We start from the raw sequence: 19,492 nt of genomic DNA, 5'->3' as shown, positions 1-19,492 counted from the left end.
TGACTTGAATCCAAACATTATTAGAAATCACATTGAAACATTATGCTAATTCTCAATTGATTTTATGATTTAATTCCACTAAATGGTAAGATACCAAAGAGGCTAAACATACTCTCCATGTTGCAGTGTGTGTGGCTGGTGAACAGCTTGTGGAAATGGAAACTGTAAGATGTCCTGAAGCTAACGAAAAGAACTGTTTATATTGAACTCAAATCTCTTGTCTTTATGTCAGATGTAAAGATGTGGAACATGAGTGTCCTTACGAACTAGATCGTGCTATGAGCATGGAGCCTAGAATAAGGGCTGGTGCACAGCCGCAATCCCCAGGGGAACTGATGGGAGACATACTGCTTTCAGAGCAGAATCTCACCTGGAATCTCCTTGATGAAGTGGAGGGGAGGGAGGAGCAATAATTTACAAGAGATCTTTAAAAACCAAACCTCTGCCCACTCCCCATCTGTTCCCACCCTTCCCTACCCTTTGTAGAAAACAGCCTGGTGTCTCCCCCAAGTGCTGTGGCTACTACTCTGGGTGGCTGTCCAAGAGTGAAGAGGCTATCTGCACTCTCCTTGCCCCACTGCACACCCACACAAGGCAAGGAAAAAGCCTTTCTGTAAATGAATCGTAGGAGATTATGCTGAATCATCTGTGGACATGAATAAATCTGGTTAAACAATTCTTCATAACTGTTTCCCAATCTGTTCAATGAAGAGTTATGCTGTGGGTTGCAGAATTTGGTCAATGCATTGACAAAACTATGCCACACTCTGTGCTCCTCAGAGAAGCTGGTTCATCTTTACCATATTCTTTTAGACTGAGCATAGTGAGTGTAAGCATTTCACATCCTTTCTGTATAGGTGTAAGTGATGGGAGGCAATGGAGGATCAGAATCATCTTCATCTAATTGCACTAGCTATCCTACAGTTGAAAAGTCCTATTTATGCCACCCCTTTTTAGTTTAGTATTTAGTGGATGAATGCAGGGAATGTATAAATATTTAAATATATATACACATACACACACACATCTCAGAATACCAATTAGATTCATATTAATTCTCTGCGAAAATATTGGGCCAGATTCATCTGTCCACCTGAGCTGCTTTGTGCCACTGTGGTGATGAAAACTAGCTGTAAACCTGGCTTCTATATTTGTATTATATTTATATGTCCACCATTAACCTTGAATATATTTATCCTCACAAAAACCCTGTGAGGAAGGGAAGTGCTGTTATCCCCATTTTACAGATGGGGAATTGAGGCACAGAGAGACTAAGGGCCAGATCTGTTATGGCATTAAGGTGCCAAAAGATGCAAACAGGCATCGTGTGATTTTTCAAAAGCGCTCAGGGCTAAAAGCTAAAAAGAGCAACTAAGTCTGAGCGTAAATTGGGTGTGTAAGGTGCTTTTGAAAATTTCACTAGGTGCCTACTGCATCTTAAGGCATCTCAACACCTTTCTGAATCTGGCCCTAAGTGACTTGGCTAAGGTTACACAAAAGTCTGTGGAGCAACAGAGAATTAAACCTGGGTTTATCACCTCCCCACTGGCTGAGGTGGGTTCACGGTGCTTGAGTCGCCAGAATAGTGCAAAGCAGCTGAAGTAAACTGGCCCACTTTTCAGAGATTTCCCACCCCTCTTTCTGGATACAGTTGAAGATCATGTGAACAATTAATGATTGACATTACCTTGTGTGCGGACAGGATCTGACATAGAGCTGGGGTCGCTCAGACCTTGTGAATTGATTGCTCTCACCATAAACAAGTAGATTGTATTCGGTCGCAATCCTCTTACAGTGTAGAGTGTTGTCTTTACATGATTAGCAACAGTTTGCCAGCTATTGCTCACAGATTGGCTGCAATGAAAACATGGTTGAAGACTACAGATTAAAGCAAAAAGAAATCATAGAAATGTAGGTCTGGAAGGGTCCTCAATAGTCCAGTCTCCTGCACTGAGGCAAGACGAAGTATTATCTAGACCATCCCCAACAGATGTTTGTCTAACCTGTTCTTAAAAACTTGCAGTGACAGAGATTCCACAACCTCTCTAGATAATTTGTTCCAGTGCTTAACTATCCATATAGTTAGGAAGTTTTTCCTAATATCTAAATCTCCCTTGCTGCAATTTAAGCCCATTACTACTTCTCCTGTCCTCAGTGGTTAAGAAGAACAATTTATCACCATCCTCTTTATAACAAACTTTTACATTCTGGAGAGAGAAAGGATTTGTAAAAGAAGTTGGGTTTCAATTTCTTGCCAAGGTTAACCACTGGGGAAAAAAATTAGTAAGATCAATAAAAAAAAATGAAACAGTTCTGCTGGTTTTAGTTAATTCATCAAGAGAGTAGACCACACTATAAAACAAAACAATCGTACCATAAAAATATTTCAGCACAGCAGAAGTGAAAGTCTTTGCTAATACATTATAGCCCACTAAAATAAGGAAAAGGAAAAAGTCTATGGAAAAGGAACAGATAAGAAAAGTAGAAAAGTAAATTTGAATAATAAATGGGGTTCTCTTGAACAAATATTTGAAAAGAATAAACCTGTTAAAAGAAGAACTTTCTATACTACAGAGTAAATTATGCCAATAAATTGTCCTGCTAAAAGAATATGTTCTCCTTGAATTAAATCCATATGCAGAATTACAACAAAGCCTTTCAAAACCTCATCTGTAAAAGAAGAAAAATGTATGAATACTTTTTCCAGTACTTAAGTTTTCAGTTAGATTGTTCTATAAACAGAATATAGCATCTTGCATCTACAGAGATTTCAAGTGTAATTGTTTAAAATAACTCTCTATGAATATATGATGTTTTCTAGAGTCATTGGTGGGATGTCATTGTAGCTTACGTAAGGCCAAATGGGCATCCTTAGTTAAGGCTAAAGAGAGAATTTGATTTCATAGCTGTCAGTTGTATGGTTTTCTATCTTTTTCCATTTGGGGTGATTAAAAATGGTCACTATTTTCAATCAGTTTCAGTTGTTTCATTTAAACAATTAATTCATACATGAGACAAAAGACATATTGTAAGTCACAGAATAATTTTTACTGAAAACATTTATTTGCATATTTTAGAAATGGCATTTAGAAAATTTAGAAATTGTAGATATTTTTGTAGACGGGTGAGTAGATATCATTGTGCCCCTTTGAGCTTCCACATATTTTAGACGACCATGGACTACCATGCTAACTAAAAGGCAAAATATATTTTCTCTTTTATGTGTGTTACTTTAAGACCCTGATGCAGGAAGATACTTAAACACGACTGTAACTTGAAGCACACAAGTAATCCACTGATTAACTTGCTGAATCAGGCCCCAACGGCTCAATCCTACAAAATGCTGTGCACACCTATGAGGAAATCAGCATCTCAAGTCTTATCAACTTCAGACTTGCAGGATCAAACCCTAAATGATCAGATATTTGTTTTTGTAAATTGTATATTTTATTTCATATGGCATAAACATACTGGAATTTCAAAAGGTTTTATTCTTTTTACATTCTACTTTAAAAACACAAAATAGTCCAACATGTTCAAAGTTTAGAGAATTCCACTATTAACTTTTTTAAAAATCTGGTTTGCTCAACCCTAATTAAACTCTCTCTTCCCAAACCGTCCAATTTGAATGTCAACACTCTCATTTGAAACCCTCAGTGATGATCAGAATTAAGAAAAAAAAAAACAGATGAGTGAACGCAGAGTCAAGTTATACTTCCGCTGACCTGAAGAAACAGTCTAATGCTTGTCTAAACTTTCTACTTAGAAACAGATGGTTAATAATAAAAAAGAGAAATTCTTGAAGATCAAGAATGAACTACATGCCATCAAAGATAAAGCCTTTAGTGAGTTAACTGAATTTGCAGATGTCCACACATGTACCATCATACCAGAAGCACAGCTGAAACTCAAGTTAAAACAAAATTAGAAAGGAAAGAGATTAGAAGTGGAAGTTTTCACATACCTAAAAGCCTCAATGATATATGCACTAGCTGGTAAGCTTCCTGGGGTGCCTGGCTGCCAGGACAAGGTGACACTGTTCTTAGTAACATCAGTGACCTGGGGTTTGGATGGTGGCCCAGGAAGGTCATTCAAATCATAATTTTTACTGACTGTTGCTCCACCAGACTCTGTAAAGGGTAAATAAAAATAGTTAACTTTTACTCTTGACTGCATAATTTGATTAAAAAAGGAGAGTAAGGATAAAAAAACACAAAAATGAATTATAATAATCAGCACAATGGCCCCAGTGCTTACTGACCCACCTTAACAATAAAGACATAGTCAGTCAGGTTTACATTTTGAGCCTTATGTTATTGGATGATGGATGTCGGTCTTTATAGGAACTTTTGCTCATAAAAAAACAAGCCAGAGAAAGCAACATCAATAAAAGAAAAAGGAGGGGAGGAAGGAGACAGCCTAGTCTATTTAATTTATTTTTAATAACTGGAATGTCAACACTTCAGTCAATAGAAGGCACAAGAAACCCCCCGAATCCTATATAAAGATCCATTCAGGTAGACTTTCACCCCCACATGGAACCTCAGTGATGGCCTTAGGGGCCTTCCCGCATGGAAACAGTTACAGGATTAGGGGCCTCGTTTGTTGGTACACCAGTTCAGACTAGATACACCACTCTAACATAGCTTGATACTAATTCAATTGGTTGTGCTATCAATGGAAATTTAGAGAAAATAATGTCAAAAGCTAAGGCATGTGAAGATGTCCAGCCTTTCTACCTAAAATATAATAGTCTCAATCATGGTTCCCTTTAAAAAACACAATAGGGAATTTTCTTGTTCGATGGATATTGCTATAATACAGTCAACACTTTCATTATGTGCCAGGAGAATAATGAGCCACTGCTACGGCTTACCTGTCACCTCTAGCACAGCGCTCCAAGATGTCTCCCCACTTGAACTTGTGGCCACACATGTGTAAGTGCCAGTATCAGATATCTAGACATACAAAAATGGTTAAGAGCATTTGTGCTAAACCATTACATCAGGGGGCACAGCGCTCTCAATTTTTTCTGAATGTTTTTAATGTAAAATAATAAGGACTTAGCCTACACTGTACATCACTAAAAGACACCAGCCAGTTCTCAAATAATCATTAAATGTGGCTTACTTTTACAGAACTATAATAAGATTATTTGCTACTAGTCGTTTTACTCTTTTTTTCTCCCCTCTGGTTTGCCCCCATTATTCTAATTCTCATATTGTTATTGCCACTGGTGCTGGGTATGGGAATCTGTGAATGGCTAATTTAAAACATGTCAGCAATGTTTTTCATATATGAAGAAAGAGCCAGGTGAATTCCAGTAATAACATAATACAACATACATTTGACAGACATTATAATTTAAAGTGCGTCTAAATTATTCTGAAATGAGTACAGATTCCACTTCTCAGAGGCGATTAAGCCTCAATTTCATAATCTCTCCCTTGATTTACAGTTTCCAATCCCAGCAGGGTTGTCTTATCCCCTTTTATTCTTCTGTGGTAGAGAAAGTATTATTACACTGCTTATTATGTGTGGGTCTTTTAAAATGAGACTTTAAATCCAGTCATGTCTAGTTAGTATGGACATTAAAGTCCTCAGGCACAGCATTTTCTAAAGGTTAAGGTTAAGTCAGTGTCCTAGGCCAAACTTCCCCTTCCCCTCTCCACTTTCATGCAGAGTGGTGAGACCTTGTTAATGAGCTGGCAGCTGCCTTCCACACCAGGAGTGGTTGCATTTCAACGGTGCTGTATGTCTGGAGTTTGTGAAGTGTTTTTGGATTTTTTGAGATGAAAAGCATTATATTCACATAAATAATCATCTCTTTATCTTACCAAATATGCAGTTTATTTGGGGAAATTGTTTGTGATCACATTGACAATATCAGAGTTACATTTCCCCCACTTCTTTTTATATTTTTTCTGTTACACTGACTGATTTCCCTTGGTATTTTGTTATTTCTCACTTTGAAGGCTAACGGATGAAGTGAATAAGACCTGATTGTTCTGGTGAGATCTACTGCGATCAATGGAAATCCGCAGTTGGCCGACAGTATACTGAGAAGCCCCCAACCTGCTGTGTGTAAAGCATGTTAGTCTAGAAATGGAAATCGAATGAGGAGAGTGCTGACTCTGGTGATACGAAAGAAGAATTATATTCACTGTGGGAAGACTTCACTGGAACATCTCAGCAGATATAGGACTAAATCCAAAATGATTGGACTGTAAGGGAATAGTATGTGTGCGCTCTATACTATAATAAATTGGAACTGAAATCAATGTGCTCATAGCTTGATTTTCCAGATGGCTGTGAGGCAAATCAGTAAGATGCTCTTTACAATATCTGCTGATATATATTTTAATTGTTTTTGAAGTTTATCAGATTTGAATTGTGTTGGCACTTTCTGCTTCTGACACATTATCACTGCAGCATACTACTGCTATGGGCAGGGCATGACAGGTAATTAGTGATGTAACTGTTTAGTAGATTTGTATAAGCAAGGCCTGAATTTTAAGAAGATGCAGCTGCCTTAAGTCAGAAAGAGTTTTAAGGCCCTCTGATACAGGCAAAAATATTTAAAATGTGAAGCAGCTGCTAGGGAAAGACAAAGGCACTTGATGTGAGATAGCCTTATTAGCAAAGAAGGGGAACGGTAGAGCATTTTCTGCTACACTGTTTTACTATGTGTTTTCTGAGCTGTTGGCTGGAAAAAGGAACTCCTCATTATGTGGTAGTGGAAACTCTTTCTTAAGGTAAAGTTTCTTAACTGCATTTGTGTATTGCTGTGGCAAGGTGGGGTATGACATTAGACACCGTAGATATACTTAGAAGGCAAATACTATATATAAAGAATGCTGAGGGTGTTCCACCTCTTGCAGGCCATGCAATCAACTACCATCTAAACAGATTATGAATAGATTGCACGTATACCCTAGTGAATTGTATGATAATATTGTTTGCCTTTTAATCTTTTGTGCTATTAAAATACAAAAAAGCAGAAAACTCAGACAATCAATGGCAGTCCATTATTTTTTAATGTTCCCTACCATCTCAGTGGTGTTGGAGGACTTGGCTGGATGGTAGATAGGTGTTCCATGGGGAAGGGTAGATTATGCCACTGGCAGAGAGACCAAAACCTAACATCTGCATAGGTTGTGGATGAGCTACTCCCTCCCAATGTCTGCAGCCAACTGGCTGCTTTTAAGCGCATGAAGGGAGACCATTGAAATTCAGAATATATGAATGGCCATTAAGCTTTCCCTTCCCTGGTTAACACTGGGTTTCTGGCTATGCTATAAATAACAAGTAAGCTGCTTTTTTGGAGCAGAGAAAGAATTTTCCCATCACTGTTGACCTGGCTATGGAATTTTTCACTTCCTCAACAACCTGGATATTTGGCACATAGGGGGATTGTGTAGGTTCACATTCAGAGTTTGTCACAACTTTGGCCTGGGTCCAGTGTGGTTGCTGTGGAGCATGAGCATGGTGATGTAGGGGCTCCAGAGTAAATAGCAGCATGGACCTAGAAGAAGGACCATACCCATTAGATGACAGGATGCAAGTGGGCTCCAATGGCTGGTACAGCAAGGAGCTACCTTGAGCTATACATTGAATCCTTGCATGAGATAAAGGTAGTGACAACTATTTTGGTAAGGATACTAAAATCCGTATTAGTTGGTTATGTGAGGGGGAGCTAATTGCAGCTTGCACTGAGTTTAGGCCTGCCTAAACGATTTCAGTTTGGATCTGCACTGGACTAGTTGTTGCTGTGGTAGCCTGAAGGGAAGAGTCAAACCTTCCAGTTTAAATTAATTCATAGAAATTGCAGCTTCCACTTTAAAGCAATTTATGGTGTTGTGTCTTTCTTCCTGGTGTGTCTGATTAAAATAATGCATGTTACTGCATTGAGAAAGTTTAAAGAGTATCTTTCTGAGCCTTTAAGGAAAATGCATATTAAAGAATGAGCCACTCAAGTATGAATAAAAGTTCCTTGTCTTTTAAAGTCACACTTAATGCTGGATTTTCCTTTCCCCTACCACTATTTCTTTTCTCCTTTATAGACCATGTGCCTCTAAAAAAGACATTAATGTGCTGCCACGATTCAACATGTATTTTATTGTTTGCATAACTGCATGCATGCAGGCATCCCATGAGCTTCTGCCTCATGGACACTCCACAAAAGCCCATCATCAGTGTTCTGAAAGTTTGTTTGAAATCACCAAGCTTCCACCTTTAATTGATGCTTTCTAACACTACTGGGGAATCTTGACTATTCAACCGCACTCTTTAATCCAGCTCTACAGTAAAAATGCATTAACCTTCATGGCCCAAGCCTGCCTTTAGCCCAGAGAGGGAGGATAAATTGTTTATCCAAGGAAAGCTAACATAATTTTTAAAATAAATTCCATTTTGTTCCAAGGAGGTTAACAATTCATTTACAATCACTGATGAGATGTTGGCAGAAAACTAAACTGTTGCTCATTTCTTGTCCTTTATAGTTCTGCTGACTGTCTTTTTTTTTTCCTGATAAAACGAAGTGCAAGTATTAGTGTTGATGAAATTAAATATTTCCTAAAATTATTTGTAAACAGTCAATGATTAATATAACTATATTTACCTTTCTGAATTTTACTGTATTTAATATAGATTTTGATATCTATAATGAGTATCTCTATACCTTATATATTATATATAAATACATACATCTATACAATGGTTTTAATTAGAAAAATAACATTTGCCAACAAGATTCAGCACTGTGGCATCTGTGATACTCCAGATTTCCCTTGTATTCTAAATAAGACAAAACAGTGTTATCTCAGATACCAATGTGTTAAATTGTTAGTAAATGTTGCCTTTTGAATGGCAACCACTCCGTATGTGAGTATAGATATATCATAGAATCAATTTTCCATCCCTGATCTGCACCGCAGCAGAAAACTGCCCTAAAGGAACAACTAAGGATTACTCCCCACCAGAGATTATCCCATGCCACCTGTTCCTGACACTTCCCATAGAGGGCATTCCCAAGTAGGGAAGGGGCAGGCTGGAGCACACAGTACCTGCTGGAACCGCTACAACTGACATAACTTAGATCCACCACATAGATCTGATTCCAGAATCGGTCCTATGTGTCCACACAAACCTATACTTTGTCACTTTAACCCTAAATAATTTTGCTTTCTTATACCAGCAGATTTTGAACACAATCCTGCTTTATTTAAGCAGGTAGTGCCATTGACTTCATTGTGACCAACTGAATATGTAAGGAAAACAGGCATGATTAATGCCTGCAGGAATGGACCCAATTATATATAAAAAAGTCCTATTAATTTAATTCTTTGCAAAATAAACATGCTTCAAATATGTTATTTTTAATTTTTAGAGAGAAAATGTTTGACAAGAGGTGATCAAGAGACCAGAATTTCATTTCAGATAAAATTTCACAAAATATTGACAACCTTTCCTTTTGTCTCTTCTTCTTATCCAAATTCTACCCGCCTAAATTCAGGGCATCTGAATTTCGGATACCTCCAAACTGTACTGGCCAGTGTACCAGGCCCTGTGCCAAAGTAGGATGAAATACTGCCTTAACCAGGTAGCAGGGGAAACCTCAGCACACACAGGACAGAACCAGGGTAGCCAGCTTCTCTTCCAGGACCTGGTGTAGTGGATGTAGTAAGGAAGGGTGTAGCCAAAGACGAGCTGCAGTCTATGAATCCCTGGTTGCTGTGACAGCTCCTTGGAGATAATTATCAGCTGGAACAAATGAGGCTGCTCCAACTTGCAACACTCAATGAACTGGCACCCAGGATCAAACAAGATGGAGCTGGTGACCCATCCCCTGCCTCCCATCCCCTGCATGGATTGCACCTTGGCCAGCCTCGGCTGGTGGATACTATGTTTTAACACATTGTGTCTGAATCCAATGTGTTGCCTGAAACCCTCTACAGTGATCGTAAATCATATCTCCCTGTTCATTTCTCCAGCAGAGGTAGGATATGATTTTTGCTCAGCGAAAGCTTGATGGTGAAAGATGTTATTGTAAATGGAGGGACACATCAACTTTGAAGGCAAAGACTGCTCCTCACCAGCTCAATAATGACCCAGTCCCAACAAAGTTTAATTCAAATCAGTACTTACCCGTAGAGTTTTAATCTGCAGGGTCCCCTGCTCTTGTATTGATATTCTAGGATCTCTGCCCAGGAATGTGAATCCTTCCTTCAACCAGCTAATAAGAGGAAGTGGGTCACCGGTGGCCTTACACTTCAGCAAAGCTGTCCCATCTACTGCCAACGTCTGATTGGCTGGACCTTGGAGAATGATGGGTGGAGGTCTATCTGTCAAAACTAAATGACAACACAACAATTACTGAATCTCTCTACTTTTTAAAATCATGTTCAGCAGTTAGTATTTGGTATACCGGGGTACAGATTTTAACAATATCGCATATGAGATCCAGGGAGGTTGAAAACACTCATTTTTGTAATGCTCATTATGCATGCAACAACTGAGATGTTGGACTGTCATATTTAAAAGGGTTGTGTTTAGCTACAATGAAATAGCACTTAGATGTGAGTTTGTGATTAACAAACATTGAAAAAGTTATCACACTTATTTGAGGAAGTGCATGTCTACACCACAATAAAACACTCAGACCTGGCCCACGTTAGCCAACTCAGACTCACAGGACTTGAGCTGTGAGGCTGTAAACCACAGCATGGACATCCAGGCTTGGGTGGGAACCTGAACTCTGGGACCCCAGAAGGAGGGAATGTCCCGGAGCCCAGGCTCCAGTCTGAGCCCAGCTGTCTACAGCTCTGCCGCCTGAGCCCCGCGAGCACGAATCAGCAGACACGGGTCAGAGGCGGGTATTTTATTGCAATATAGACCTACCTTAGGATTGGTTAAAAGTTAAGGCCCTGGTTCAGGAAAGCACTCAAGCATATGCCTATCAACAAAAATTGTTAATTAAAAGTATGCATTTGATCATGTTTCCCATTCAATGTGCAAATGTTCATCATTAGGAAAAAAAAAATCTAACAATAACACAAAATCTTTCCATAATGTTGAGCGATCTAACTGATTGCACCACTTTCTTCAGTGGGGAATGGCTCAGATTTAATCAAGCTAACTTTTACTTAACAAATCATTTCATCACCTTTTAAACCATAACCTCTTATTTTTCTCCTAATATTTTATATTTGCATGCTTGAAATATTTCATCAAAAATTCTGTAACTAGTGAGCGTTTGGCTGCATCTGAGTCTTATTCTGGTGGGATACCAGTGGGATGTCCTGAAGATGAGGTAAATGCTCATGTTAACTTTTCTTGGAAAAAAAATTTCATAAATAATTCTGATGTTGAACCTATTGCCTGTGCCATCTGTGAAGCAGAAAAACATAGCTCTGTTGTTTCTATAAGACTTGTTTTTGCAAAAAAGAGAGTAAAATATTAGATTATAAACAAGGAGCAGGATTCTTCTTTGATGTCAATAGAGTTACCTCAGCATAACACCAGTTTAACAGAATTGAGAAACAGTTCTCAGATGTTTAGCTTCCACACTGTTATAAGTTTAAATCTCTGAACAGCATGTTTGGCATCTGAATGAAAATATTTTGATATACAGGGCATGCTCTTCAGCTAATGTAGGTTCGCATAGCTCCACTGATGTCAGAATAAGTTGCATCAGTTTACACAAGCTGAGGGTTTGGCCCAATGTACTTAACATACAGTACATGACTCTGAATGAAACCAAAACAAAGTAAAGTGTGTCTTAAAGCAATGTGGTTTGCATTCTGTTTGAGCTGTTCAAGACATGAGCCCACACACAGCACAGGCAAGTCTCCAAAGAACTCTCATTATACCATTTAATATATAGGAAAGAGGAGGGCTGATGTAAGCACTTGGTTTTCTATTCAAAATGTTTGTTTTTGGAACTATAACATTGCCACCACCCTAAATCCGTCTCTTTATATGTGAAATAATGCTGCTGAATCTACCGGCTGTAATAATATCTTGGGTTGTGATTTCAACAAATTTAAGGAAATTGAAAGTGCATTGAAAGCTAATTTACAACATTTGTCACAGGAAATGAAAACTGCCTTGGAAATTCTGAACTGGATATATTTTCAGCTCAAAACACATGTTTACACCTCATTAGGGTTAAGTAGAGTTACACACAAGTGTTGATGAGAGAATACAGCCTAGTTATTTTAAGTAATAAAAACTTGATCTCAATTTTATGCTGTAATACGTGTACGGCCCATCAAAGTACCTACAGCAAAAGTATATTCAGGTGACAAGTAGGCCACATAAGTTTTCATTTACATTTAATGCAGAGCAATGAATCTTCAGTTTTCTAGGTGAGTAGGTATAGATTTAAGAATGAAAACATATAATTGCTTAAGTTGATAACTATACATCTTTAGTTATTTGTAGCAACTCATTGCCTTTTTATGGGCAGCAATATAGGTATTTTAAAAGCCTATTGTTTTTTAGACATTGCTCTTTGGCATCTAATTAGTTTTTTTACTGTCCAAATGAGTAGCTCATAATCCTTTAAATGGGTTTGATCAATAACGTAATTGAAAGTCTCCTGGCCAGAAGGTATCTTCATTTTCAAGGGTGTTATGGGTGAAAGACTACTACAGGTTTCTATGACACTAAGGCTAAAGGTTAAATGAACACTTTGGGTTTCCAGTGATCTGTGAACAACTGTATTGTCTTGTAAATCTTCTATAAAATGTTTTTAAATTTTCCTGGTTTTGTCAGTTATATAAATATATAAACATGATTCCCAAGATATAGGTCTCTCAGTGAATCAAGAATCAGAGCTTTTGGAAATATGTTTGTATATGTATGAGGGGCTAGCTTAAATATGCACAAATACTGTAAAAAGTCCATGAATTGTTGCTCTAATTTTGAAGTGAATCCTTTTTGTCCAAGCACAAACCCTTTTTTGTTCATTTTCTCCAAACATTTGTGAAATTGAGCTCTACAGGTATGACAATCACAGAAAGTATCTTCAAAGTCATATGCGCATGCATTCATGGAAACGGAATTTAAAACGAATATCTGCAAGGATCACATACGCATGTAATCTAGTGATGGAAACAATATCATAGGCCTTATCTGACCCGTCACAAACTAAGCAATACAACTTGAATTTCAAGCAGTGAGAGCTGAATACTCACAGTGAACTATTAATGACCAATCCATAGAGTTAAAAAAATACACAGTGGGCAAAAAGTTCAATCAATAAATATGAATAATAAATAGAATGGAGGAAATTGAGATTTACTTCTGTATATTCCGTGCACAGAAAAATAGGCTAAATTTATGGAATAAATTACTAATTGTGAATTATTCTCTCTCTATCACACAGAGAGACACAGTTAGATGGTAGCTTTTAGTTTATTTGCATGACCTGTTGTTATAAGAATGAAAGCCGCATGCTTTCTTTTGCTTTTGAAAAGATTGCAAAGACTGTCTCATTTTTTTAAAAAATGATGTTACTTTTCCAGATGTGAGTTAGACACTGGATTTATGTGATGATCTTTCAAGATAGTACAAGATTTGAATTTCAAATATATTGAAGGCTCTTAGCACAGTCCATAATCAGCAAAATTATCACTCAACTCAGCACATTTCATCACAGCTAGTAATCTCTTCTCATATGAACACTTGAGTTAAAAATATTTCTAGTGAAGACTTCTAAGTGCAAAAATGTAACAACTGAAACACTGCTATATATGGTATAATTAAGCACTTGTTTTTCTGCACATGATATATGTTTTCATTCTGTATTGGAATTTCAATTGAATCCAAATTACTCTGGGATCAAACAAAAATGTGTTCAAAATGAAAATGATGGCTTGACACTATTATTAAATCATTAACCAAACAGAAAAATTCTGGGCTATGTAGTAAAACTGAAATCACCAGCCAAAAACTGGAAAGCTAATGCTTAAATATATGGCTAATATTTGCAATATTTATATTTTAATATATTTTTAAACCCTGAAATTAGATTTCTCTACTGATAAAGTCACTAATTTCTATAACCTATACTCAGCATCAGCTGACAGAGAATATTTAGCTATTTATGATTAATTCATTAACTAAAGGCAATGTCAAAAATTATCTGTGATAGTGGTACCTTCCTCATGACCCTCATCCACCCCTCAACTCAACAATGAATTCATATTTCTATAAAATAATCTTATACTATATTCGATTGACTGTCCTGACTCTCAGGTTCTGGGAAATACTTGAGGAATGCAGGTTTTTCATTCCTTTAGTCATATAATCACCACTGAATATTTTCTTAAGGAATGTAGAATGTTAAATACTTTTGAATGTAATTAGTTCAAGCTGAGTTTGCTTTTTGGAATGGACACGGTAATGAGCTTTTCTGTTGACTGGCTGTATAAGCTGATGCAGATTCAGAAGAGGTCAATTATGATTTCTTTTTTCATAAACAGAAATAAATAAAGATTAAAATGGACCAAACCAGAGGCCTTGTCTGTCTAAAGGAAGAATTTCTCATCACTGATACCCTTGAACCTGACTTGCTCCTTTCGGCCCCTGTTGCAGTAAATCTCTGCAACAACAGCAGGTGCAACCATTAACAGCTCAATGTCCTATCAGCCAATGTTTGTGTGTTCTATTTATTCCAATCACAGCCATGGCATTGAATCAGGCAGCGCCATGGACAGATATTAAAAAATACTGCCTTTCCATTAATTTTAAATGACCTTTTAATCTACATGTAAATTTGAATTGTATGAAAATGCATCATTTTGTCATAGAGAGTAAGAGAAAGGGAAGACTTAAAGAGGTCACAGAGCGAAGGTTAGGCTTTAATCTCCTAGAAACTACTTTAAGGAAATGCAGTGTGTGCTTGTAAAGATGCAAGGATAAGAAAGAAATTATCTTTCCTTGTCATAAAAATATAGACAGCTTTTGGAAAACAACAACAAAAAAAGGCATCAAATTCACGCTCAAACCTCTATAGTGTGTGTCTGAACCTCTCTACCTGTCACTCGTGATGAATATGCTTTTGTGAAAAGCCAGATTGTTCAGAATTAGACATCTTTTCAAACTTTCATGATGTAAGCAGGTCTCTGAGGGAGCTGTAATAGTGGATCTGTGCATATAACAACAGTGTTAACAGTAAAAATTCATCAAAGTCTGTCAGGAGATATTTAATGAGTCAGTTAAGATAGGGAATAATAAGTTCTGGGAATGTGATGATCTGCTAGGCAAATAGGAATTTCAGCCCCATTTTCTCTAGTAATATAAAGAATGTATTCTGCCCTAGATCCATGAACAGAACTCACACTGATGTCAACTGGATTCATGGAATTAAATGGAGGGGGATATATGGTGCTACGTAGGCAAGAACGCATTTAAAGTATTTTTCTAAAACAAAATGTTGAAATGGCTAGTGACAAGTCACTGTGTGTTATAGTATTAGTCAATCTGTCTGTCTTCCATCACTGCAGTATCTGAGTGCATCACAAACATTAATTATCCTTAAAACACTCTTGTGAGGGTAAGGCGGTATTACAGTCCCCTATTTACAAATGGGGATTTGGGACACCGGGAGACTAAGAGCCAGGGTCCTCAGCTGATGTAAATAGACATAGCTCCATTGATTTAAACAGAGTTATGCCAAGTTACATGAACTAACGACATGTCCCTAAGTGACTTTCCTAAGGTAACACAAGAAATCTGTTGCAGAGCTGGGAATTGAATCTACTATTCCTGAATTGCTATTCAGCTCTTTAGCCACAAAACCATCCATTGCTCATTCTGCGTTAGAATACAGGCAGCTTAGATTTCAGTTCCAGTGTATTGAACAGTGTCCCTTAACACTAATCATATTCTGAGCTGGTGTATCCCTCCTTTTTGATTAATTGTTTTAAAGAGGTTCAAAACTTCATATAATGGGCAAACCTGCATCCCACGTTTCTGTGTTAATGTAGAAGACTCTGCACTGAGGTCCTTTTTGTATTATTCATAATTTGTAGAAACCTATATGTTTGCAGTTATGAATTACATAAACTGACGTGTTTATATTTACAAGTTATATTTTAATTCTTCAGAGCCTTTGGTAAAAAAAAAAAAAAAAAAAAAAAAAAAAAGCAATAGACATGATTTATCACCATCAGTAACTTCCAGTTGAGCTTTTGCTAAAATGCTTCCAGCAACTGTCAGTGCCTGACAGATGTAGTAGCCTGCATCAGATCGTTGAATGTTGGTAATAGTGAGGTCACCTGTTGGTGTTACTGAATACCTACTGTTGGGTTGGAGAGGCTGGTTTGGAAAGAGTAGATTCTGTAGAGATAATTCAAATCACATCAGTGCAAAATACAAGTCAAGAGCACAATAATTTTCTATACAAGCATTATGTATAAACACAAATAAAAGCCCACTACTATTTATATAGTATCATAGGTGTGCATGGGGCTTTATAGGCACATAATAAATCAACGTTTGGGAAGCTTGCACTTTAAATTAGACACAGTTACCATTGAAAAATGACAACAGACAATTGTGTTGCTGATAGGGATTGAGGTGTGGAGAACGATTTCAATAAATACATGCGGGTGATTTGTTTGTTTCATATGTATCTCATTAGTTCTGAATTTGTTTTATATGTACCTTGATAACTCTGAATTTTATTTTAATAACATACATAGTTGGGTGTTAGACCAGGAGGAGGTAACCATAGAGTGCATGTTAGAAAGCAACTTAAAAGGAATGAGTTATGAGTAGAAATCTGAAAGAGGAGATTGAAATTGTTTGGCAATGAATACTGTTCTTGGCAATGGAGGGAGGGGAAGGGGAAGCATGAATAACGCAGAAAAGCAGACGTGGTGAAGGTTACAAAAGGATCATAAAGAAATAGAGGTTGGCAAAGCATGGGAGATGAAAGGAGAAGTAGAAGTAAATGAAAACTGAGTGTAGACAAGAGACAGAGCAGAATGGAAACTTGAAGGTGAGGACATGGAGTATAAATATTTTGAGATGAAAATTAGCAGGAAGTCAATAGTTTTAAGGACAGGGTGACACTTTAGAATTGTAGGGGAGGGGGATTATTTTAGCTGAAGCTCTTTTAATAGACTGGCAGGGGAGAGTTGAGAATTGGGGAAACTAGATTGGAGGAGGATTCAGAAATCAACACAAAAAGATAACCAAGGCAGGAACCAGGGGGCAAATTTTAGAGGGAAAAGTGATAACATTTGACAATGGTCTTAATGTGAGGAAAGAAGGGTGGGAAGAGCGACAGACAACCCTTGGGGAAAGAGAGGTTAGTGAAACTGTTGGGGGGATGGGGAGGATGAAAAAGAAGAGCCGAGGGGAGGGTTTAGGAGTTATGATGAGAAGTTAGTACATAAACAGGAAAACTGTCTGAATTAACTAAATCTATAAGATTTATGGAACCATGACTTATGACTGTATGATATAGTTTAAGTAAAACAAGAACTGAACCAGTTGTTAACCTCTGTGACATACCCAAACACTGCAGCAACATTACTGTGAGCTATTGATCATTACTCTAGGGTAAGGTAGTTTTGTTTGGCTTTCTAATAATGGGCGTTTGAAAAAGTTAAGTTATCATTTTGAAGTTTGCCTTCTGGTACTAAGCTGAAAGTCTAAACAGGTATGATGGGATTTGCAAAAGTGTTGAGTGTTGACTAACACTGTTCCAAATAGAGCCAATGGGAGTTTTACCACTGACTTCCATGAGAGCAAAGTTAGGCTAATGCTCAGTGGCTCTGGAAAAAATTGTATCCCTTAACTGACGTGGCTTTGCCAGCAAAACCCCCCAGTGTAGATGCAATGGTGCCAAAAGAAGAATGCTTCTGTTGGCTTACCTGATGTCATTCAGGGAGGTGCCGTACCTATGCCAGGAGAAGTCCTTCTGCAGGCTTATGCTGTGTCTACATTAGAGGGCTTACTGGAATAGTTATACTGATCAAGGCGCCATGGTGTAGCCAAGCGCTGAATGAAGAATGGGCATAAAAGCCCACTTGTGTGAGTGAACTGAGAATTTTGATTTGGCAGAGTTTTGCAGCCCCTCATCTTGTGGATTTTTAGAAGACAATACAAAATACAAGGCTGTGCAGGATCAGGCCCCTAATCCCTACTAAACTCAAATCAGGGTTTATAATAACTTTCACCATTGCATTCAAAATATTTGTTTTTAATTTTGTGTCACTCTCCTTCTTTAATTATTCAGCATGGGACAAATCCTAAGGGGCACTGGGCCCCAGTGAATTCCACCCTTCAGTGGGAATTGATCAGGATCATCACCCTTCGGGATCAGACTCCATGGGTTATAAATTGCCATAAATTGACCGCACTGTAAGTTTAAAAGAATTTAAAATATGTAAGGGATTCAACTGACAAACTTTGCTCATTCGGGCCTAATGGTGACATGCTGGGCCACAGTCATCTCTGGTTTACCTCCATTGATTATAATAGAGTTACACCAGGGATGAATTTTTCCCAGAGTGTTTAGGGGTTAGAGACTAGGAAGAGTAAATGCCCTGCCTCGAGCTGCCAAATTTCATTGGAATGCTGCCATCAAGCTTTGGGGGAAAAGGATACCAAATATAAATGACGAGCCACTGATGCACAAGTTGGAACAAGGATAACTCCAGAAGGAATTGTTCCTCTCCCTTCCAGATGGCTGTACTTAATAAAACAGGATGGAGAAACAGGTCCAGAATGAAAAAGCCCCTGTAATTACTGGAGTGGGCTAGCTTAACTAGCTCTACATAACATTACAGTAACCACTAACAATAGCATTGCAAGGAAGATAGTTTCTTGTCTAAGGGTATGCCTATACTGGCCCGGACCAGCTGACTCTGGCTCATGGGGCTCGGATAAGAGGCTGTTTAATTGCAGTGTAGATGTCCAAGCTTGGGCTGCAGCCCTGGCTCTAGGAACCTGCGAAGTGGGAGAGTCCCAGAGTTTGGTCTGCAGACCAAGCCCACACATCTACACTCCAACTAACAGCCCCTTAGCCCAAGCCCTGTGAGCCTGAGTCATCTGGCACAGGTCAGACACGGTATTTTAACTGTGGTGTAGACATACCATGAGCGGGAAAGAAAGCACTGCAAGCCCAAATGACAAGTAGTAAATACTCAGAGATTAAAGTGACCCTATGGTCAGCATGTTAACCTTAGGTGTGGCCAAAGTATTGTGCTCTTCATTTTGATGATAAAATACAATAAGTGGAGAGTCTGCTATTTAATGGGACAATGTCTCACTAGAAAATCTGGAAAGTTTACATTAGGATGGTAACATTAACCTGGTTAATCTGTGTTGCTTCATTGTTGTTCAATTAAGAACAACATGTGGGTATAATGAATCACAATGAGCTATGTTTCAAGGTTTGATTATAAACAACGAAGATATCAATTTTTATGTTGCATTTATTTGCCAAAAAAGAACATGCTAACCCTACGGG

At 37.9% G+C, this 19,492-nt stretch overlaps 1 protein-coding gene across 1 annotated transcript in view; it reads right to left on the bottom strand.

Moving 5' to 3' along the window:
* Positions 1-19,492, bottom strand: part of ROBO2 (roundabout guidance receptor 2) — a 583,446-nt gene that overhangs the window by 112,237 nt on the left and 451,717 nt on the right. Inside the window, exons 9-13 of the mRNA XM_067543334.1 lie at positions 16,176-16,347; positions 10,147-10,352; positions 4,877-4,958; positions 3,965-4,130; positions 1,688-1,854 (exon numbers count right to left, since the gene is read on the bottom strand). Coding sequence (XP_067399435.1) covers positions 1,688-1,854; positions 3,965-4,130; positions 4,877-4,958; positions 10,147-10,352; positions 16,176-16,347 — 793 coding nt within the window. The remainder of the gene's footprint in view (positions 1-1,687; positions 1,855-3,964; positions 4,131-4,876; positions 4,959-10,146; positions 10,353-16,175; positions 16,348-19,492) is intronic.

This window comes from Emydura macquarii, unplaced genomic scaffold, assembly GCF_026122565.2.
Source record: "Emydura macquarii macquarii isolate MOO-44397 ecotype Brisbane River unplaced genomic scaffold, CSIRO-AGI_Emac_v2 contig_75, whole genome shotgun sequence".
Lineage (NCBI taxonomy): Eukaryota > Metazoa > Chordata > Testudines > Chelidae > Emydura > Emydura macquarii.
The sequence above is the reverse complement of the archived record's forward strand: the minus strand, read 5'-3'. Positions and strand labels throughout refer to the sequence as shown.